The sequence below is a fragment of the Carassius gibelio genome, chromosome B18 (genome assembly GCF_023724105.1).
Source record: "Carassius gibelio isolate Cgi1373 ecotype wild population from Czech Republic chromosome B18, carGib1.2-hapl.c, whole genome shotgun sequence".
NCBI lineage: Eukaryota > Metazoa > Chordata > Actinopteri > Cypriniformes > Cyprinidae > Carassius > Carassius gibelio.
The window spans coordinates 23,999,697-24,023,482 of record NC_068413.1 but is presented as its reverse complement, the minus strand read 5'-3'; the positions used below and the strand labels follow the sequence as shown (position 1 = coordinate 24,023,482).

Genomic DNA, 23,786 nt, shown 5'->3' with positions numbered 1-23,786 from the left:
GTTTAGTAAGAAAATTGTGGTAAAGGTGAGTGAATGATAACAGAATTGTAATTTTAGTGTATCATGCTGTTAGCTTTAGCAACATGCTCAAATTATTTAGGAATCATTTTCAGTGAGCTTCAAGTGAGGTGTGCTATTTGTGTGATAGAGTTGCAGCCCATGTAGAGCATTGCAAATCAGTCACAAGGTTCATGCTGCCTTTTGAAGGTAGCTGCGTGTGTAGGCAGTAGACAGCATGGCAGCTCACTAGGGTTTATAAAAAGAAAAGAAAGCTGCTCTGTCTCTCAGACTGCTGTAAAGTACATCATGGTGTGGTCGGCTTCTATTCATGGTCTGTTATAGGAGGTAATTATGGGGATGCATTTAGATCAGCGAGTGAAGTTGACCTGTCTGTCTACTGTCTTGTCTTTCTTTCTCTTTCCATTTCTGTCTGGTCATTTGCCTACTGGATCAGCCAAAATGTACCATGATGCTACCAATTTTTTTTTTCTTTTCACATTTGTATGCTTTTGTGCAATCTTTCTAAAAACAATTCAGTGCCACCAATGTAAATTCCACATTAATATATAGAATTATTTAATATCATATATATGAATATATATGAAATGACCATCTGATACCATCATTGTTCACTGTTGGAGTAAAAATGGCTATATAAGGCTGAAACTTGCATTCGTATTGTTTCATCATTGCTGTGGGTTCTTGAGAAATTATTTTAGTGGAACCTGATTGCCCTTCACACCCTGGCATCCAGACTCTTAAAAGGCCCCTGCCGTCCATCTAGAACATTTATTAACAATGGACTTCAGAAAAATGACTTCATTTAAAATGTTATTTTATGTCTTAAGGTCAGTGAAGTCTAAAGCAATGCCACTTTGTGCCAGTCAGATCAGTGCCAGCGCCCTTTAACGTCTCCCATGGGTGACACACACTGCAGTACTCCTCATCTGTTCTCCACTCACACTAAACTGACATCATCCTCTTCTTCTGTCCCCTCCCAGCCTTTCCCCCCTCTACATGATGGATTCCTCTTGTCTTCTGTTCTGACCAACAGATGCAGTATTGACTAAAGTAACTTGCATCACTGAGACATTAAGAAAGACAAATCTCTATGAAGGGTCTGTTCTTCTTTTTAAGAACGACATCCCTCAGAGAATGAAGATGCCATGCTCAACTCTCACAGTTTTGATGTGATACTGGTATCTAGACCAAAGCTTTCTAATTCTCAGTCAAATGGGCCTAAATGTCCCAGGATGTAAATGAGGCATTCACATCACTTTATGGAAGCAAAATAGATTGCAAATTATATTTCATGTTGTTTTAAAGGTACTGCCTGTCCAAAGAAAAACACAGCACCTTCTCTAAGATCCATTTCAGCCCTGCTCCATATGTGTGTGGTTGTTTGACTCTTGACTTTTCATATGGAGCTGTTGGTTTTAGTGTGTGTGTGTGTGTGTGTGTGTTACCAAATCAGGTAGTGAGCTCCTCTTCACCCCCACCAATGTGTCCTGACAAGACAAATTTAGACTCTTGACCCTACAAAAACCCAGCCAACATCAGATCTCTCACCTCTCTGTGTGTTTATGTGGCAATGTTTGGGTGGATGTGTGTTTTTGTTTTTACTTGTGTGCCTCCGTTTATGCATATTTAAATGTACATACTGATTGAAACGTTAGACAGGACTAGGATTAGGGATTACATTATAACTTCATATACACTACCAGTTAAAACTTGAACTTGAAGTCTATTTTTCTCACCAAGGCTGCATTCATTTGAATGTACTATTGTGAAATATTACCATTTAGAATAAGTGCTTTCAATTTTAACACATAAGAAAAAATATTTACGTATTTTCCGGACTATAAGTCACACCTAAGTATAAGTCGCATCAGTCCAAAAATACGTCATGAGGAAAAAAACATATATAAGTTGCACTGAACTGTAAGTCGCATTTATTTAGAACCAAGAACCAAGAGAAAACATTACCGTCTACAGCCACGAGAGGGCACTCTGTTTTCAGTGTAGACTACAGGAGCACTGAGCAGCATAGAGCGCCCTCTCGCGGCTGTAGATGGTAATGTTTTGTCTCGGTTCATTTCTCTTAGTGAATTTCTCTCGGTTCATGTCAAATTACTTTTGATTAATAAGTCGCACCTGACTATAAGTCGCTGGAACAGCCAAACTATAAAAAAAATGGCGACTTATAGTCTGGAAAATACGGTATATATTCTTGTAAAGGCAAAATTGAATTTTTAGCATGAGTTCAGTCTTCTCTCTTATTTGGTGCTCAGTTAATGATAGTCATTCATATTGTTATCAATGTTGAAAATATATTATCAGTGTTTTATTTGATAATAATAACAATAATGTTCATTAAGAGTTAAATCAGAATGATTGCTGAAGGATCATGTGCACTGAAGATTGGAGTAATGGCTACTGAAAAATTCAGCTTTGCATCACAGGAGAGCAATAGCACCAAAGCAAAACCTCCCACAGCTGAGAGATATGAGATAAGCTGCAGGCAGCACTGGATAAAACCAATAAATGGTGCAATTCTATTAGTTAGGTGATGTGACTGGTGTTTTTAGGTCACTGGGACATGTGCGTCAACTGTGTGTGGATCCTAGATTGACTCACAGGTTTTTTGTATTTTTTTTGTATATCTGTCTCAATGGCATGATGGTGTTAGATGAGAGGAAATATGTTAATGTAGTAAAACCTGTTTTAAACATTAAATTAAATTAAATGTATTCATTTAGCAGATGCTTTTATCCAAAGCGGCTTACAGTGCATGACATTTTTACCTATCATGTGTTCCCGGGGAATCGAACCCCCAACCTTGCTCTACCAATGCTCTACCAATCGAGCTACAGGAACACTGTGTTTTAACACATTATATTTCTTAAAGGTCCTATGACATGAAAATTTAACTTTCTGAGGTTTTTTAACATTAATATGAGTTCCCTGTATATGCTCCCAAAGTTTCTAGAAATTTGAATCGGTGTAAATTGAGATTTTTCTATCTTTCTCTGCCTTTGAGAAAATGGAAGCTCAACCGGGCTGATCTTGAATCTCCTCGTTGTGACGTTGTAACGAGAATTGTTACCTCCCCTTTCTCTGCTTTGCCCGCCCAAATATTTACATATAATTCAGTCGCAATGTCAGCACAGGCGTTTCAAACAGACTTTTATGATATGGATTTGACAGCACCGGCACAAACAGTGAGTAACAGTGTTCATTAATGCCTGATCTGTGATCAGTGATTTCTGATGGGTAGCTAATCATTCAAGTTCACACAGACTTTCTTTCTAAATCGTTTAATACTGTTTATTCATCAGTGAATCAAGCCAGTGACTAAATGATCAACTTCACGTTGTTTCTCTTAGTAGCATGAAACAAATCTGTTATTTAAATTGTGATTTAACTACAGAGAGCGATCAAAGAACGCTCGCTTTTTTCTGGAGCTGTTACACATCGCGAGTATATCTGCACACTTGCCCAAACTGCCATTACAATGAATGACGCTGTTATGCTGCACAACGGAGCTCTTACTGTATTCATGTGTTTGCTGTTAGCTGTGGTGAAAGCATTTTGTGAGAGAAAACGTGTTGCAATAATGACGAGATCACTGCATTCACGTGATAAACAGACTCTGTCTACTCAATGCTCATCACTGCAGCCTTTCATGTGATGGGAAAAGATCGAAAAAATAATTATATAATCAACACTTCCACGATTCGTTAATCTCGACAGCTGTAATGGTAAAAAAAAAAAAATATATATATATATATATATATATATATATATATATATATATATATATATATATATATATATATATATATATATATATATATATATTGAGAGGGGTTTCACATGTAATATGCATTTCGAATGCAAAGATGTCAGCCAATCACAACAGTTGTGGTTTACTCGGAGACTCACAGCAGGTACGCCCCTTCAAACAGAGCAATCAAGCCAGAGGGCTAATATCAGGATCTAAAAATGCTTTTTATTTCTAAATTTTAATTGTAAAAATCATACTAACAATATAAATACACCTAAGGAAACATTAAAAAGCATTTAAAGAAAAGGAAATAATCCATGTCATGGGACCTTTAAGCGGCAAATCAGAATTTTAGAATGGCTTCTGAAGGATCATGTGACACTGAAGACTGAGAAAATCCATCAGGAATAAATTACATTTTAATATATATTTATAAATAAAAATAAAACATTTTACTTTAATAATACTGTATTTTTTACAAAATGTGGCTTTGGTGAGCGTTAGAGACTTCAAAACCATAAAAATCTTTAATATGAGCAGTGCATTTTAGATCTCGAAGGTCTTCTGGAAGAGTCTTTAGGAAACCAGGAATTGAATGGACAAATAAAAGCACATTACAACCATTGCAATTCTCACATTGGTTAATTTAGCATTGACAGCTAACATTATTATTATTATTATTTTTATGATTATATCATGAAGATCTGAGACATCACCTGATAGTATTCCATGTGTATCTCCAATGCTGGTCTTGGTGCAGTTGAAGGTCAGTTTTTATATAAAGTTATTCTCAGCTCTTTACCTTTTACCACAGAGCCTTATCAGTGCACACAGCCTCATGCAGAAAAACGTGTTGGCCTAGAACTGTAGTGTTTAAACTGATCTCTCTGCTGCAGGCTGTAAGCAGATTTACAATGCCGGAGTCATCTGTAATCTGCTATTGCACCAGCACTGCATGTAGTCTGATAAAACCTCTTTTGCATACATACTTGTGCAGGTACAAGTCTTCACAATCAATTCTTTCAACCAGCAGTGCAAAACTGTGACTGACAAAATCAGCATTGTGTAGAAGAAATGAATTCCCCCTGACCGTGTGATGTTCTCAGATCATGGCAAACAGGATTCTTCGTGCTCTTTTGATGCATTATGTAGATGAACTGTAACATTCACATTCACAACTCAAAGCCAAAAGATAATACAAGTTTTTCATGCATTCATATTTTTAATGCATTTTTTTTTTATTCTAAGAAATTATTACAAAAAAATATTAAGATATACAATAAAGATATCATGACAATTGTACAAATGCTTTTATTTTATTTTTTTTTTGTTTGCTTTTGACAATTTAAACTTACTGATTTTAAATTGAGAATTCAGTTTTATGTGCATTTTTATTAATGCAATGTTGGCTTTTCTTAAATTTCTGGGTTTACATTTCACAATTCTGATTTTTGTTCTAATTCAAGTTTATATATGTATGTCAGAATTGTGAGCTAAAAAGCCGTAATTCCCTTTTTTTTTTTTCTTTTTTTTTTTTACTTATTTATCCCATGGCAGAAATAAGCTTCCATACTAAACAGCTAAAGGTGAAGAGAGACCCAAGTCTTAATTAGCCAGAATACAATAGAATCACAGGTGGTGGGATCTTTTGACTTGTATCCACCCACACCCTAGCAACCGCATAACAAAACCCTAGCATCGTGGAGGGAACTTACACAGAATAGCTCACTCCCTACACTCCCTGCTGTTTTCTTCTTTATAGACTGTATATGTGACCCTGGACCACATAACTGGTCTTAAGTGTCAATTTTTCAAAATTGAGATTTATGCATCATCTGACAATGTTTGGCCGAGATCGCCTTTGAAGTTGTCCAAATGAATTCTTAGAAATGAATATTGCTAATCAAAAATGATGTTTTTATCTATTTACGGTAAGAAATTTACAAAATATTGTCATGGAACATGATATTTCCTAAATATCCTAATGATTTTTGGCATAAAAGAAAAATCTATCATTTTGATCCATACAATGTTTTTTTTGGATATTGCTAAAAATATACCCCAGCGACTTTAGACTGGTATTGTGGTCCAGGATCACATATAGCAAATAAAAGGTGAAGATTTTAGTCACCTTTAATGGACACATTACACATGTTAGCTAATCATTTCTTTATGACAAAGATAGAACTTTTATTGTAATCTCATTACAGTCTCTTTCTCTCTCCCTCTTGCTCTCTTGTCAGTCATCAGTATTGCAGTGAGGGGTGATGGGACATGAAATTGTCCTCATAATTACAGAACACTGCTCACTCTGATCCCAGCTGCCGTTAAGAGAAATTTCAGTACAGCAGAAAATTCCCAGAAATCTTTTTTTTTTTTTTTTCTCCTCTGCTGCCGCTGGTTATATAAATTAACAGCTTAACTCTCTCCTGCAGTGCCGGGTTAATCTACAGCAGGAGAAACCAGGCAAGCACCCACAATGCCATCTGATTATGCAGAGAGCGGGAAGAGTTTGCCGTAAATGTGGGTCAAGACGGGTGTTTCTGTAAGATTTGAAGAGCTCAATCTGTCAGCAGTACTGTGTTCTGTGCTCACTTATTAGTGGTGTGCACTTTGTAGTTGTGTTGTTTTGCTTCTTTCATCTCATATCATGGAAAACTGGATAGCTCTTTATGGTTTATTTTTTATTTTATTTTATTTTTGTTGTTGTTGTTTGTTTGTTTTCCAGTCTCATCAAGCTGACTGATTTGTATATATATATATATATATATATATATATATATATATATATATATATATATATATATATATATATAATTTTTTTATTTTTTTATTTTTATTGTTTTATTGCATGAGAGAATAAGTTTAGGCAGTCCATAACAAAAAATAAATCTTTAGGGTGCTGTTAATTTATTCTTCCTTTGTGTTGTATTTTTCTGCCTCTCGTTTGCTCCTCCTCCCTGTCTGAACCCAGTGTTCTGTCTTTCCTCCCCTGCTGAAACTTTACCTTTAACCTACATGATGGAAATACTCTGTCTCTGTCTTTCTCTCCCCCTTTTTACTCCTCCCTTTCAGCTGGCAGTTCCAACCCCCTTCTTTCTTTCTCTGTTGTCTGTGGTTTCTCTACATGCAGTTAGCACGTGGGAGGAGTTCCCTGTAAGAATGTGTGTACACACACGCATATGGAAATACATACTGCAACAGCCAGCCAGTGCAGTGAAAAAACAGGCCTGACAAATACACCTCCCGCTAAACAAACCTAAAAAGCCTTGAGCTTCCCCAGGCTCTTATAAGATTGCGTTTACGTAATGCTGACAAGTTTATATGTAAACATGGCTTTAATAAACAGGAACAAACAGCATTATCTGCTGTCAGGGTATTGCCAGCACAGACTCGGTGCAGAGATCTGGCTCTTTGTTTCACAAAGTCACGCGAGATTAACTATCAGCTGTTCGCTGGAGGTGACGCTAGCACTGCATGTGGCTTTTCTCCTCCTCCTGTGCTGCTTTCGTGATTGGCAGGCGCTTGTAAAGTGCTGATTGGGCAGAAGTTTTCTGGCCCCTCCTATTGACTCTAGAGCTGTGTTTGTGCTAGAAATGTGGACAAGCAAGAGGATGATGATGTCATGAGTTGCTTAATGCAGGCAAACATAATGTCCCTTCCCTTGCTAGAGCTCTACATCTTAGAACCTTGGTTTGTTTATTGTTGTTTTATGTTTTTTGTTTAATACACATTTAATGTAGTATTTCAAAACTGAGCTGAATTCCGATAACTGGAAAAGAGAAGTTCCTGCTAAGGTTTTAGCACTGTCCACAATGCAATGTCTCTGACAACAACAATTTATCGTCATTACTGAATAAAAAATCATTATTTATGAACTGACATGCCTCTAACTTGGGATTTTGGGTCAAGGAAATCCAAGTTTATTATGAATATGACAATTTAGCAGTGTTCCTCCACTCATCTCATAATAAATTCATTCTGACGTGACTTTAGAAAAGACTTTATCTCAGTCTAACAACTCCAAAATGTAAGTACCCTTAGCAAAAGTCCTGTATGGGCTTTTCCTGTAGCTTTTGGTAAACTGTGCTTTTAATTTCATGAACAAATGACAATATATTGAAGAAAATGTTTATTTTTCTGTTTGTAGAAGTAGGAATGTGAGTATATTAGTTCCACAAAAGTGGTTTATAGAGCAGTTCTTCGCAGAATGTTGTTGTTTTCCTGGTCTAATAGTCCAACAGCTATTCTGTGTCTCCACCCATTTGTTTTTCTGAATCCTAATTGGTTTGCATAGTATTATTTTTCCCACAAAGAAACCACAGTGTGTGTATTCACTTTGTGAACACCAGCTGACATGTTCTGGCTAAAAGTATCACCAGTATGGAACTGGAAAAAAGGTTCATTCATGCATGGTCAGCCAGACACCATAAGAGCCCTGCTGTGAAACGTGGTTTCCAATCCACTGACAGATTGGAGTAACGAAAGGATTCCTGAAATAGACTTGAATGCATCAGTATTGTTTTGACACAACCCTACCAAAAACGATGAGCATCAATAGACTCTTTCTCTTTGCAGAGATATATTGAGTGTACTCCACCCCATGTATGTGTATGTGTATGCTGTGCCTTTTCAGCCTCATGTAAAAAACAACAACATTTAGATCAGAACATGTAATACTCCGTCATGAGAATGATATTTAACAACTAGATTTCAGTTGCTAGAAAGTATATTCATACGTGGCAGAACAACCAACACATCACCAATGATTTTTAAATGAATTAAGTAAATTAGTTTAGTACTTAAATTACTAATATTTAACACTCTTCTCACACACACATCCCATAGGCGTAATGGTTTTTATACTGTACAAACTGTATATTCTATGGCCCTACACCAACCCTACACCTAACCCTAACCCTCACAGGAAACGTTGTGCATTTTTACTTTCTCAAAAAACTAATTCTGTATGATTTATAAGTGTTTTGAAAAATGGGGACATGGTTTATGTCCTCACAAGTCACTCTCTCCTTGTAATACCTGTGTCATACCCATGTCATTATACAGAGTTGTGTCCTGATATGTCACAAAAACAAGAGCACACACACACACAAACATTTTAATCACATTTCCTTGGCAAAACACTTTTTGTGTGGAATGCTGTGATATGATTTCATGTCATTTCTATGGAATACTGTTTTGGTTCACAAACTATGAAAACACACACCTTTAGATGATAACAGAGAGAGGGAGAGAGAGGGCTGTGCATTCAGGGAAGGGATAATCTCTGTTGGCCCTGTTGTCCTGGGAGTCTGATGCTATGAGAACAATAGGCCCATTGGCCGACTGTAACGGACCTCAACTGCCATGTAGGCGCTTTTGTTTGCAGCTCAAAGCTATGGATAAACCTACTTTCGTGAATCTCAGTTCTATCTGGTTCTCTGAAGACATGGAATAATTACCAACACATCTAATACTGTGAACTGCTCCGTATGTGTAATAGCAAATTATGTGGACTCACCTGCACCTCAAGTTTTAATGGATGATTATGACAGCAAATGCTTTACCTATTACGAGTCCTACATTGAATTGTCAGCTGTATTTTTCACACGTATACACGATAGTGTTGGAATTCAAACAGGTTGTGTGTGTCAAACCCAGCTGTGTTTTGGAATTTCTGACTCAGAATCTGGTGTGTCACATTTAACACACATTTCTACATTCCATTTTAATCCGGACAGCTGGTTTCTTATTAAACTGTTGATAAGGTATGTTTTGCCGCTGGAAAATATGCTGGTGATTGGGTGTTTGCTTATCCCAGTTTTCACTGGTAAACAGAGCCAAGATTGTTTGTTATGCATAAACAGTGTTATCTTCTCTGGAACTGTGAAACTGGTTAGGTGTTTATGGATGTATGAAAACAGAAGTTAAATCTACTTTTGATGTTTCAGTAACCATTGGTAATAAACCACATTAAATCAAAATGAAATGAAGTTTTGTGGGTTTCTAGTCCATTTTCATTGGCTTTGAGGCTATTCAGAAGAATAAAATGAAAACTCAGTCACTAACTTAAGCGATGTCTCACCTCTTTCTGTTTAGAAGCAGCAGAGGAGTTCTTTGAGTATGATGCTGAGGAGTTCCTTGTGTTCCTGACACTCCTGATCACAGAAGGACGGACTCCAGAATGTTCCGTAAAGGGGCGGACAGAGGGTATTCACTGCCCACCTGCCCAGTCTGCTATGCCTGTCCTTACCAAACATGAATGCAGCGACAAAGTACCACAGGTGGGTTTACACCTTTTTTTTTTTTTTTTTAACCCACAATTTGTAAGAGTAAAATTCATTGTTTACAAGCAGTAAATTATGTCCTTATGTTGTCATCTACAGCTGTGTATCTCTGACATTATCTTTTCAACTTGCTGTTCTTTATTAATGAGGACAGAAAGGGATTTCTATTTGGAAACCTGTTTGGAAACAGTCAGAATGTTTGCTCATGAGAGAAAATGTACGCTTCACCTTTAGGTTAATGACTCACAGGTTGTTGTGCATAATGTTTGTTATTTTGCATCTTAAAGTCACTAGTACTCTGTCAAAACCAGTTACGGGTCAGACGGTTTTACGTAGTAACAACAAAACGTTTTCCCCAATGCAGTGTCGTCAGGCAAGAAGAACAAGGTCAGAGGTCATGTTACTTTGGCGCAATCACATCCCCATCATGATAGAGGTGATGCTGCTTCCCGACTGTTGCTATAGCGATGATGGTCCGACCACAGACTGCACAGACCTAAATGATCCAGCAATAAAGCAAGATGCGCTCTTACTAGAGAGATGGACTTTACAGCCAGTGCCCAGACAGTAAGACTCACTCTTTACAGAACTTCCAATACACATTCTTTCCCAGAGGTCTAGGGAATTGTAACAAAGCTTGTGTTTGTTACAGGAGTGGAGATCGATTTGTTGAGGAGAAAACCTTGCTTTTGGCTCTGCGTTCCTACGTGTTTTTCTCGCAGCTCAGCGCTTGGCTCAGTGCCTCTCACGGACTTGTACCTAGAAACATCCTATACAGGTAACATACTCTACCCACAAACACTTTCAAGGGTAGGAAGAAATTATGACATTTATCCTTCAAAAAGCTTGCCATCTTTGTAAAGGATAAATGTTAGGCTATATTACATTTTGGTAGGATTCTATGTGTACTGTAGGAATGTTTCAGAAGAGACAGGAAGTCAGGGAAGTCAAGAGAGAAAGGAAGAAAGACAGAAAGTCATACCTTACATTAGGGTTGCACGATTAATCGATTGCGATTGTCATGCGCATTTTGTTAGTAAAGCCGGGTATGGAATTAAATCATCATCACATGCTTTCAGATGGAAAGTTATTTACAACACAGATCCGTAGTTCACTGACAAGTTCTGCAAAAAAATTGCAGACTATTTTATTATATGATTATGAAATCAAAGAAATAATTTGCGATAATGAAAGCTGTCTGTGTAGCTTCTCAGTGAACTATGGCTCTGTAGTAAATGCTGCTCCATCTAAAAGCATGTGAAAATACCACATTTACTAACATATTTTTACTCCAAACTCACTTCAAAATGTCAGTCGAGTGCTTGAAACAAATCCTTCTGTTAGATGATGTGGCTTCTAACACAGAATAAGGCACAACAACATATGTCATAGTATTCTAAGCAGTGATAAAGGCATTGCATTATAAATATACTTTATTTTAATGAAATCATAATAATACTAACTCTGTCCTTTAGATGGAGATTTACTGCTGATCACAGAACGTTGCTTCACTGAGATATGCATGACAATGGCAGTTTCTGTCGAAATGCTATTTCGATTCCATTCCGATTAATTGTGCAGCCCTACCTTACATACATTGTATCAATCGATTCAGTGCAACAGTTTGCATAAGAATGGATTTATCAACAATCCCATTTGCTGTATTTTGCAGAATAAGTGCAGCTGACGAAGAACTGATATGGAACTTCTCACAAACACCATCTGAACATGCTTTCCCTGTCCCGAACGTGTCCCATAGTGTCGCTCTCAAAGTGCGAGTTCAGTCTTTGCCCCGCCAGCCCAAATACCCCATACTCAAATGTAGCATCCACTCAGGTATAGCTTTTCTGGGCAAGAGAAACTTGGAGCGTGGAGAAGGTAGGAACCAACCTGGAGAGAATCGCAGTTCCCTCCGTCTGCCAGGATCGCCACTCTTCTCCAGGCCTCTACGCCCTTCTCCACCTCCTCAAAGCCCTCTTAACACCCGTAAATACCTCCCTCGCCCTGAATCCCCTCTCCCACCAGGCAAAGCCATCAAGTGGCTTTACTCTCGGGTGAATGGCGGTGTGGACACCCCCCCTACAGAGGCATATAACTCATGTACTGATGGGGCGGAGAGCCCAAAGACCTCAAGAGTGGAGTCACCAATTCGTGGTTTTAAATCCCTCTCCATCACTGACCCTTTAGTTACCCCCAGCCCAAGTCTCAGCTTCATCTCAGGTGAAACCAACCCCCTCATTGGCTCTCTGCTTCAAGAGAGACAGGAAGTCATTGCTCGCATTGCTCAGCGACTGAATTTATGCGACCCTACAGCTCCCCATCTCCCTGATGCTCTCTTCACTTCTCAAGAACCGCCAGGACACAAAACAACCCAGAACTCATCGCAGGATAAGGAGGGCTTGAAAAAATCCAAAGAGCCCCTCATTCCAGTCCCCCAGCCTCAAAACCACAATGGAACCAGTCCAGAAATCCCTGAGAGGAGCCGTTCTTCTCTCTTTGACACCCCCTTGAGCCCTAGAAGCAGAACGCGGCTGGACGGAGTCGACCGCGAATCAAAAACTTCGACTTGTAGGCGCCTGGTATTCAGTGATCAATCTGCTGAGGGTTCTCTGATTGCAGATGCAGTCCAGGACATCTCGAGGTTGATTCAGGAGCGACTGCAACATTCCTACAGTCTCCTGAATGGCACCTGTAAATTGAAGACCTCTCAAACCAAACAGGTTGAGACCAATCACGGAGCGCAGACAAATGGCTTTGTGTCATCAAGCAATGAGAAGTCTTCAAGTGCACCCAATGGTGAGGCGAGCACAGACCCTCGTATTTCTCAAGCAACAAAATGCTGCAGATCTCCTGACTCACAAAATGTGGCCGGTTTAAAACTTGAAGACCACAGCGTCACAAAATCACAGCCTTTAACGGCAACTAATAAGCAACAGTATGCCAGTAGAGAGTCCTGGACCTCCTTAAATAGCAACTCTAGCCATGCAAGCTTTCCTCAGGAGAATGGCCTGACCCGAACTGGATACCTCAAGACCCAAGAGGCAAACCGTGAGAAAGGAGCAGAAAAGGATGTCTGGAATGGGTCCACAGGTCCTGGGAAGGATGAGAACCAGGAGCCCTGGGCTTCTTCCTCTAGCACATCAGCCAACTTAACTTGCAACACCTCCAGTCCTGCCCCTGTCCAGAGCAACCACACTGTGAGCTGAATGTCTCTCTCTTATGCATTTTGTGTAAATGTCAAGGTCAAGTGGGTTTATAGAAATGCATTTGTTTCTTGTTGTGTTTTAAAACCTTTAATTGTAACCCGCTGCTGAATTTCTCCTCTCCGTCTTTGTATTAACAGAGACCCTCCCCACTGAAGTCATGCAGTAACTGGAAAAAACAGAATCGCCACTCCATAGATGGAACTTCAACAAAAGCCTTCCACCCCTCCACAGGCCTACCTCTCCTCTCCAGCCCGGTAAGACTATAGATCTCTCTGTCACTCTCCAACACAGAGATTGTAGCACAGTTTCTTACTGAAAGGGCCTCGGGGTCTTTGTCTGTGACTCATCTACTCTCACATCTGAATCACTTCTTGTTTGTCTCAAATGCTGTCAACAGAGTTTCAATGCCTCTGCAATTTTCAATTTTCAATTTTCTGCAAGACATGACCACACTAAAACAAAAAGGGTACCATGTACTGCTTTTTTTATGTACAAAATTACAGTATGTTGTATCTGTGTAGATAATTATATAAAGTACAATTGTGCAATTGGTCACAAGCTTGCTTAAACAAAGATGTAAATGTGTTCATCTGCTTCCTCCTTCCTGCCCTCAGGTTCCTCAAAGAAAAAGCCAGACGGGATATTTTAATTTAGACGCGTCTCTGATTCATTGCAGAGGTGTTCCATGGGTCGCCAATAAGAGGTATGACTTTCTTTCCTCACTTTATTTCCTGCTGTAGCGTCATTGTTCCATATTTCACTGTGCCATTTCCTTAACTGAGGCTTTCCTACATACACTGCCATCTGCTGTGCACACATTTACTAGAATTATCCCTAAAGCTCAGACTGCCTAAAATGGCTGACTAAACTTTGGGTGTGTGTGTGTTTGCAGGGTTTTGAAAAGATCACAAGACTGTGATGAGTCTCAGCATCAGATCCTTAGTGCCAGCGCTCCACCGGCCAGCCTCAGCCTTTTGGGAAACTTTGAGGTAAATAAACAAATAATTTCACTCGCACACACACAATTAGTGAACAATCCGTTGTCTCAATACCCTCTTTCTATATTTGGTCTAATGCTTTTTTTTTGCCCTGCTCATACATTTGCCATATGCCTCAAATTTTATCAAATTTCCATGTCAGTAATGAATGTTAAAACTACACTTTTGTATGTAATGTAATGTAATTTCAACCTTATTGGATTGATAGATGTTTCTGTGTGTAGGAGTGTGTTCTGAATTATCGTTTGGAGCCATCGGGTACAGTCGAGGGTTTCACAGCAGAGGTTGGCGCCAGCGGAACTTTCTGCCCCAGTCACATGACCTTACCTGTTGACGTGTCATTCTACAGCGTCTCTGATGATAACGCACCTTCTCCCTACATGGTAATGACCCAAGCTGAGTTACTTGAATATTTTGTGTTCTTGTCAAATGTTACATTTGCTACATGTTACATTTACTCCCCTTTCTTTGTTTAGTACAATTGTTTAAATACAGAAATGTGACACCTGTGAGTCAAACAAATGTTACGTTACTTAAAAGACTCATACTGAACTCTCCTGTTTCTCTTTAGGGTGTCATAAACTTGGAGTCTCTCGGTAAAAGGGGATATCGAGTACCTCCTTCAGGAACCATTCAAGTGGTAAGCATCAACTTATTTTATACATCACATAATTAAAAGCTTACAAACTGTGTGTCATGGTCATGACACACTTTTTGGAATGAATAATAACTACTCGGATGTATGTGTAATAAGCTGACTGCATTGTGAGAACAAAGGAAAATGTCAACCGTTCAAATAATTCACAGATGCGCCCTCTACTGGTGAATGTGTAGGAATTAAATTATTTAAACAGAAGAAAAGAAAGAAAAACGACTACTAACCTCTCCAGTTTAGTCCTTTCATAGCCTGTGTTAAAAAATAAATAAAAAATAAAAAATAAAAAACCTTCCAAAAGAGCCGGCTTTTTCATGTTAATTGACATTCAAACACCACATGTTTTCAGTACCTGTGCTTCATTTAAAGTCTTTGATTTGCATTAGTCACGAACCAATCACTCTGATGCAGTGTTTTTAATGAATGATAGTAAAATAAAACTGTTATTTTAATAGCGGTTTTAATGGATTTCCACCCACTCCGATAATTAGCATCTGTTTCTGATTAAATGCTCACTGACTGCATCTGTAAATGTGATTGGAGTCGTGCTTGTGTTTTCCGTTTTCTGTAGCTTTGACGCTCAGCGGATGTTTTGTCTTCTTTCTCTATGTGTCAGACCTTATTCAACCCCAATAAGACAGTGGTGAAGATGTTTGTGGTGATGTATGATCTGAGAGAAATGCCCGCCAGCCATCAGACATTCCTGCGGCAGAGAACTTTCTCAGTCCCAGTCAAACGCGAGTTCAATGGACAAAACAACAAAAAGCCAAGTCAAGGACGAACCCTCCGCTACCTCGTCCATCTGAGGTGGGTACCATAATGTGAAGCTGACCAACTTGAGTGCTCACTTGAGGATTTTCATTCTGGAATACAGGGCTTAAATGCTCATTGTTTGCTGTCAGATGATGCAGTCAAGTGCTTTTGGTCCAGACCCCACTTGAAAAAACTATCATTAGCAAGCTGTGTTAGCAAATTATGTCTGATTAGTTGTTTTCTATGCATTAGTGAGCCTTATTAACTCTTTGCCCTTTTTCTCTCTTCCATCGGACTCTTATAGGTTCCAGAGTTCCAAATCTGGAAAGATCTACCTCCATCGGGACATCCGGCTCCTTTTCTCCCGTAAATCCATGGAAGTGGACAGTGGTGCTGCCTATGAGCTCAAGTCATTCACAGAGTCACCTGCCGACCCCCCTTTCTCCCCCAGATGCTAATTTAATCTAGTCTAGCCAAGTCTATTCTGGTTTAATCCAGCATAGGGGCCTTACTAAATCAAAATCTGTCATGTGTTTGTATGGGAATTAAAAATAGAGAAACTCACTAAAGTGCACATGCACAGACGGACTGTTCACATTAATGTCCCCTTTCCTGAAATACCCACAAATTAATCTTCAGTGCTTCACATTATTAGGTTTATAACAACTGATGGTTGGGAGTTTTCATTGAGACTTATTTCCAAACATTCAGCATGGTGAGAGCAGATATTATGCAGGAAAAACAAAATCAACGGACCATTTAAAAAGAAAAAAATTAACTGAATAAATGCAAGGATGTTTGAAGAGCACTGTGTTTTCCCACCAAAACTGGAAAAAAATGAGTTTTGTTAATTGACTTTTTTTTCTTTCTTTGTACTGTTACCAAACCACTTTAATCGGAAGTGTTGCAATAGAAAAACAAATATCTTATTACTAGCTTAGTGTTTACATATTTACTTTTTTGTCGTCAGTTATTTAATATTTAAATTGAACTTTCATTTACTGCACATGTGATGCCTGTTGTGCAAAACATTCTGATGTAGTGCAAGTTATGTTTCAATCATACCACATATTTTTGTCTTTCAAATTCAGATCTTAAATAAAAGAATTATATATTATATCTATAAAATTACCATACATTTGTGCTGTTTTTGACTGCTTAAAAATGCAAACAGCAGTGTGTGTGTGTGTGTGTGTGTACCTGGTATTCCCTACATTTTTGGACCTTTAACTTCCCTGTTAAACAAAACACAAACCAAATACCACAACATGAACATGGCACAAACAATGTACTTCAAGCAATAAGGTGACTCTCTATCTATTCTTTTATCGTAAGTTATATAAAAATTCAAGAAAAGACGGCAGAGAATATAAAGAGAATATTCCTATTTTTCACATGTTCATCACTCCTATTCAAGAATTGATTATTTCTTTATTGATAAATCCCTCCTCCCTTTTGTTAGACAAATCGAATATTTACCTATTATGGAATCAGACCATGCTCCCTTGCAATTAGACCTTAATTGCAATTTGAGGTATAACGAACGGCCTATATGGAAACTAAACACGGCCTTGTTATCGGATCCTGCATTTTGTACATTTGTATCAACAGCCATAGATAATTTCCTATTACATAACCGGTCCGAATCTACTACAGCATCTATATTATGGGAGACACTTAAAGTAGTTATTAGGGGAGAAAAAAATTCATATACTTCAACTCTCAATGAAAAACGTAAACAAAAACTGGACGACTTAACTGATTCTATAAGAAGGGTAGATTACCTCAAGTCCACATGTCCCTCACCTGAACTTTACAAAGAAAGGTTGAACCTTGAAGTACAATACAATCTGTTATCAACAAATAAAACTGAATGGTATCTATTACGTTCTTAAGGTTATATATATATGAACATGGAGAAAAGACTTCTAGCACACCAGTTAAAATCTAAAGCCCCCTCTCAGCTTATACCTCAAATTTGTAATAGTAATAATGATTTAATAGTTAATCCAATTGAAATTAATAAAATTTTTAAGAACTACTTCTCAAATATGTATACTTCTGAAAACCCTGATTCTAACTCTCAAAATGAATCTGAGTTTTTAAACAATATAGATATACCCACCCTCAATTCTGAGCAGAAAACTTTTCTGGATCAGCCCATACAAATAGAGTAAATTTTAAACTCTGTCACATTAATGCAGAGCAAAAAATCTCCTGGTCCTGATGGCTATCCGATAGACTTTTATAAAAAATTTGCAGATAAATTAGCCCCTATTCTTCTTGATATGTTTGTGGATTCGTTTGAAAAGGGTAGCTTGCCACAAACCTTGAATGAAGCAATCATTATGCTTTTACTAAAACCTGGAAAGGATCCTTTGAAATGTATCTCAAACAGGCCGATCTCTCTCTTAAACTCCGATGTAAAAATTTTTGGCAAAAATCCTCGCTTTACGTTTAGATACAGTAATAGAGAACTTGATTTCAAAAGACCAAACAGGTTTTGTCAGAGGTCAACATTCTTTTAGTAATATCCGGAGATGTTAGGGGTAATACACTCCTCTAAACTTTCTCAGGACCCTGTCCCTCAGGTAGTCGTCTCGTTAGATGCTGAAAAAGCGTTTGACAGGTTGGAGTGGAAATATTTATTCTTTGTGCTGGAAAGATTTAGGTTTGGTACATCTCCTCTCATTGATTAAGTTAGTATACTTTTCCCCTAAAGCATCTGTAATTACAAATAGATTATGTTTAAAGCATTTCTATCACCGAGTACAAGACAAGGATGCCCTCTTAGTCCTTTACTCTTTACTTTAGCCATCGAGCCCCTATCTATAGCATTAAAACACTCACAACATTTTACTGGTATCAGCAGTAGGGGCATAGAACACGGAGTATCCTTATATGCAGATGATATGCTGTTGTATCTCTCAGATCAGATCTTAGGTATCTTAGGTATTCCACAAATATTGAAACAATTTGGAACTTTCTCGGGCTATAAACTGAATTTTGCAAAAAGTGAATTTTGTTTCCCCATAAATAGTAAGGGCCTCCATATTTCAAATACCGATATAACTTTTCAGTTGTCTTTATCAGGTTTTAGATATTTAGGGATAAACATCACACAGGGATTCCCTAACCTATATAAAGAGAACTTTGTTCCCCTGATCTACAAGTTAAAACTTGACTTCAAAAAATTTAATTTGTTATTTCTCTCTCATGCAGGTAGAATTCATTGTGTAAAAATAATGTTCTACCAAGGTTCTTGTACTTGTTTCAATGCATTCCAATATTTTTTAACAAAATCCTTTTTTCAGAACTTAGACAGACATATTTCATCATTTATATGGAGTGGTAAAACACCTAGGATTAAGAAGGAATTTCTCCAAAGACAGAGATCTCAAGGCAGATTAGCGCTTCCTAATTTCAGGTATTATTACTGGGCTGCAAATATTTCAAAAGTACTGTATTTCATAGGCAAACTCCTGTACTTCATCATCCCTTCCTTCTTTAGCTTTACCTAAATTGCCCCTTTGCATTTCACTGTATAGTCTATGCCCAATCATCGCAAACACTCTCAAGATTTGGTTTCAATTTAGACAATGTTTTGGTTTCAAAGACTTCTCCATAGCCAGCCCTATATGCAAGAATCACATATTACTTCCAGCTCAATTGGACTCTGTCTTCAATCAGTGGCAACAATCAGGTCTTGTCAAATTTAGCAATCTTTTTGTTCACATTTTTTTGCCCCTTTTTCCAATCTCTCCTCAAAATATAACCTGCCAAGATAACACCTTTTTAGATATTTTCAGGTTCGTCATCTAATACAAAATCGTTGTCCCACATACCCATCTATTCCTCCCAGTACAGGATTGGATACAATTTTAAACATTCCCTTACATTTAAAGGGAATAATGTATAATGTATATAATACTTTAATGTCAATAAAAAAAATATTATTCTAAATCTGGGCAGAACGGATAAAGGATTTGGCAGTGGATATATAAGAGGAAACCTGGAATAATGCATTATTTAGAGAGAATGGAACAACTTCCTGTACTCGCTTGGGTTTAATACAGTTCAAGGTCCTCCACAGACTTCATTACAGCAAGGCTGTCCAAAATATACGCAAATGTAGCTGATACATGTGAGCGTTGTCCCTCTGCTGAAAGCAGAGCTTGCTCATATGTTCTGGGCTTGTCCCAGACTGCTGGATTACTGGACAGCTATATTTAAAATTTGGTCTGAGGTAGAGTTGGGTCCGAGTCCACCTTTGTCGAGTACGAGTCAAGACCAAGTCCACAAACATCGAGTCCAAGTCCGAGTCCAAAAGGGGCCGAGTTGGACTCAAGTCCGAGTTCTTAAAGGCCGAGTCCGAGTCGAGTCCGCCCGAGTCCATTAATTTAAAAAAGTAATTAAATTAAAAGTAATTAAATTAAAAAAAGATTATAAATTGGTATTGTACATTTTTACATTCTATTAATATTTTAACCTTTTAACCCATTAACCAATGGCAATATAAAAATGTAATTAAAAAAATACCACTGTTACATCTAGTCATTGCCATTGAACATTTTTATTTAATGTCAACAGAACTAGTTTCCTATCAAAAAAGGTTTCAAAGGTTTTATTGTATTACAAATGCATGAAAATACAAATGAACCTGTTTTATTATTGTATCACACTATATTGTCCTCCTCCACATTTGACAGAGGAAAAGTGCAGCAAATGAGGAGATCCTTAATGATGACATTATGAATTTCTTGGAATTGTCTTGGAGAACTTGCATCATAAAGTTGCATTGCTTGTTTGGTCAGTTCTGGTCTTGCAAATCCTGCAATGCTGAGCTGTGCAGCATCTGTTGGTTGCTGCTGCTGTCTTTGGTACTCGGTTGCATCGGTTTTCGGATCACCAGTAGCCTACACTAAACCAAAAACCGTTTCTTTCGGACACGTCCGATTTAAGAACCGATGAACTGATGATACTGCGCATGCGTGTAATTTTTCAATTATTTTGTTAAACATCGGAAAGTTTGCTAAAATAACTAAATTATATATATATGTAGAAATTTAGGATGATTTGGCTGTTGTTACTGGAATGGTGGGTCCATTAAAACTCATTCAGTCATCAAGTACTTTTCCCAGTTTATTTGTGCTGACATATAGGAGTAGACATTTCACAGATGGCAGTGATGGTAATTGTTGGTTTCTAAAACCCATAAACAAAACCATTAATAAAATACAAACACAATAGCAAACCTTAAATCATACATCTGAAATCAGCTTTAACAATCAAATGAGTATAACATTAAAGAGCTACTAAACATAACTAGAATTCAATATCATATCAAACACAATCATTTAAACTAAAACAAATCAAGAAGGAAACTTACATAGTCAACAACGCAACGATTCCACACAAGCCATGTCTGAACAACAGGTTTTGGTTCAAACAAAAGGAGACTGAAACATAATTAGTAAGGGCCACAGGTGCTCTTTATCAAGACACAGTCAGCCAATCAGATCACAGCAGGATTTTCTACAGCCGCCCCCAAATATGTTAACATATTTGCATTTACAGAAAGTTCATGTGGTTGAATTATCAGAATCAGTCAAATCAGGAAGAACAAACGGTTGACTGGACGAATTAAATATTTCCCTTTGCTGAAAATCTCAGCAACTCTCACTCTTCCATCAGAACTTGGCAAAATCTTACTGACAGTCCCTATAGGCCAGTGTCCCCGAGGAATCTGAGGTTCCCCAATCATGACGATAGCAGAAGGAGCTATAGGATTACCATCAAGTTCCCACTTTTGACGAGTCTGAAGACTTGGAAGATAATCTCGAACAAAACTGACCCAGAATCGATCCGCAAGAACTTGGCTGTGTCTACACTTTCTACGGGTAAGTAGTTCTGAATCTGCATACATCACTTGAGGAAGAGATGCATCTCGCCGCCCCATCAGTAGGATATTTGGTGTGATTGGATCAGGGTCTGAAAGATTTGAAGATACATAGCCAAGAGGTTTTGAGTTTAACAACTCCTCAATTTCAACGAGCACTGTATACAAAACTTCCTCTGAGACTACTTGTATTCCCAGAACTACTCGTAATGCCGTCTTAACAGACCGTATCTCTCTCTCTCCCAAGTACCTCCAAAATGGGGAGAATATGGCGGATTGAATGAGAATTTAATTTGCTGTTGGGCTAGTATCTCTTGGAAGGAAGGACTAAGCTGCGAAAATGCCTCCTGGAGTTCTCTTTCTCCTCCCTTGAAATTAGTTCCTTGATCAGATACTACTTCATAGGGCCTACCTCTACGGGCTACAAATCTTCGAAGGGCCAAGAGGAAACCGTCAGTATCCATACCAGAGAGGAGTTCTAAATGAAGACACTGTGTCGTCTGGCATTTGAATATAATGCCCCACCTCTTCTCATGTCGGTGACCTACTTTGATGGTTAAAGGCCCAAAACAATCCATACCTGTCGACCAAAAGGGGGGCTTATACAGGCGAAGTCTGGAAACTGGTAGATCAGCCATTCTAGGAACTGAAGGCACACCTCTCCACTTCCTGCATTCAAGACATGATCTCTGAATCTTCTTTATTAACTATCGCCCTCTCATAACCCAGTATTTCCGACGAAGCTGAGCGAACACTCTTTGTGGTCCTGGATGGCACAGAGTGGAGTCATAATCAGCAACCAAAAGTTTGGTAACATTATTCTTAGGATCTAAAACAATTGGATTAATAGCTTCAAGATCCAAATCCTCACTCTGACGAAGTCGTCCACCCACTCTTATTAGCTCTGTAACGGGATCATACTCTGGTGCCAAACCAACTAAACGGCTGTGTGAGGGAGCTCCATGACCGTTTTTTAGCAGTTTATATTCCTCAGGGAAATCTTCCACCTGGGCTTGACGCAAAAGACATAATTCTGCTTGTGTTTGAGAAGGTTTAGTCTCAGCTCTTAAGTCCAAAGAGAGGTTCTCAACAGTTGCTTCAATCAACTATGATCAGGTATTGAATTGAGATGCATCGTACTTGAGAGAGTTTACTGATGCTTGATTAAGTCCACAAAACAAAGGTTTTCTCAGCTCTGTCCCAACCTCCTCTGTTCTTAAGGCTGGAGATTTTGGCCATTGCTGATAGGGCAAATATAGAAAAGGTGGTCCTTGAAACCAAGAACTGGTTGGGGACAATTGATCAAGTCTCTTGCCTCGAGTGATGTCATCTGCTGGATTACTTATAGTGTCAACATATCTCCAGTGATCCGGTCTAGTATACTCAAGAATCTCCGTAATGCGGTTTGCCACAAAGATCTTGTACCGGCAGGATTCGGACTGGATCCAGGTCAACACAGTTGTGGAATCAGACCAAAGTGTCACCCTTTCAACATCCAAGGGGAGTTCCTTTTGCAACAGGTTCGCCAGCTGAGCCCCGGTCAGAGCAGCACATAGTTCCAAACGAGGAATAGAAATGGTCTTCTTTGGTGCTACCCTTGAACGAGCCATAACCAGAGATATAGAAATCTCACCATTTCCGTTTACCAGACGCAAATAGGAAACTGAACCATAGGCCTTTTCGGATGCATCGCAGAATATGTGAAGCTCTCTGATGACTGGATCTTCCCAATTCGTTCTTGGACCATACCATCGAGGTACTTGGAGCTTGATCAAATCTGGCAACTCTCCTTCCCATGCCTTCCAAGCTGCCTTGATCCCCTCCGGGATATCTGGATTATCCCATCCTCTGTTAGGTTTCATCCATAATTGTTGCAGAAGAACTTTAGCACGTGTCGTGAATGGAATGATAAAACCCAGAGGGTCATACTGGCGAGCAAGTATACGATATATCACTCGCAAAGTTAGGACAGTATACTCCACTAGACGGTGCTTATAGCTCAAAGTATCCTGCAAGCAATGCCAACTTAATCCAAGAGTTCCCTCGCATGGATCTGTGCAGTCATGACTTAACCCCAGGTTGGTCTCTACTGAACGAGCTTCGGCTGGTAAGTGGTCAGTCACAGAGACATGGTTACTGGCCCATTGTCGAATCTCAAAACCTCCTTCAGCCAAGGAAGAACGCAATTTCATAAGCATCTC

The 23,786-nt window shown here is 38.6% G+C and overlaps 1 protein-coding gene across 1 annotated transcript in view; it reads left to right on the top strand.

Moving 5' to 3' along the window:
- The window catches only part of LOC127976920 (protein FAM214A), a 29,051-nt gene extending 12,237 nt beyond the window's left edge, over positions 1-16,814 (top strand). Inside the window, exons 2-12 of the mRNA XM_052581499.1 lie at positions 9,887-10,071; positions 10,439-10,641; positions 10,727-10,852; positions 11,747-13,271; positions 13,418-13,534; positions 13,895-13,983; positions 14,173-14,269; positions 14,503-14,661; positions 14,850-14,918; positions 15,550-15,740; positions 15,991-16,814. Coding sequence (XP_052437459.1) covers positions 9,887-10,071; positions 10,439-10,641; positions 10,727-10,852; positions 11,747-13,271; positions 13,418-13,534; positions 13,895-13,983; positions 14,173-14,269; positions 14,503-14,661; positions 14,850-14,918; positions 15,550-15,740; positions 15,991-16,144 — 2,915 coding nt within the window. The 3' untranslated portion in view covers positions 16,145-16,814. The remainder of the gene's footprint in view (positions 1-9,886; positions 10,072-10,438; positions 10,642-10,726; positions 10,853-11,746; positions 13,272-13,417; positions 13,535-13,894; positions 13,984-14,172; positions 14,270-14,502; positions 14,662-14,849; positions 14,919-15,549; positions 15,741-15,990) is intronic.
- The last annotated feature ends 6,972 nt before the right edge of the window (positions 16,815-23,786 follow it).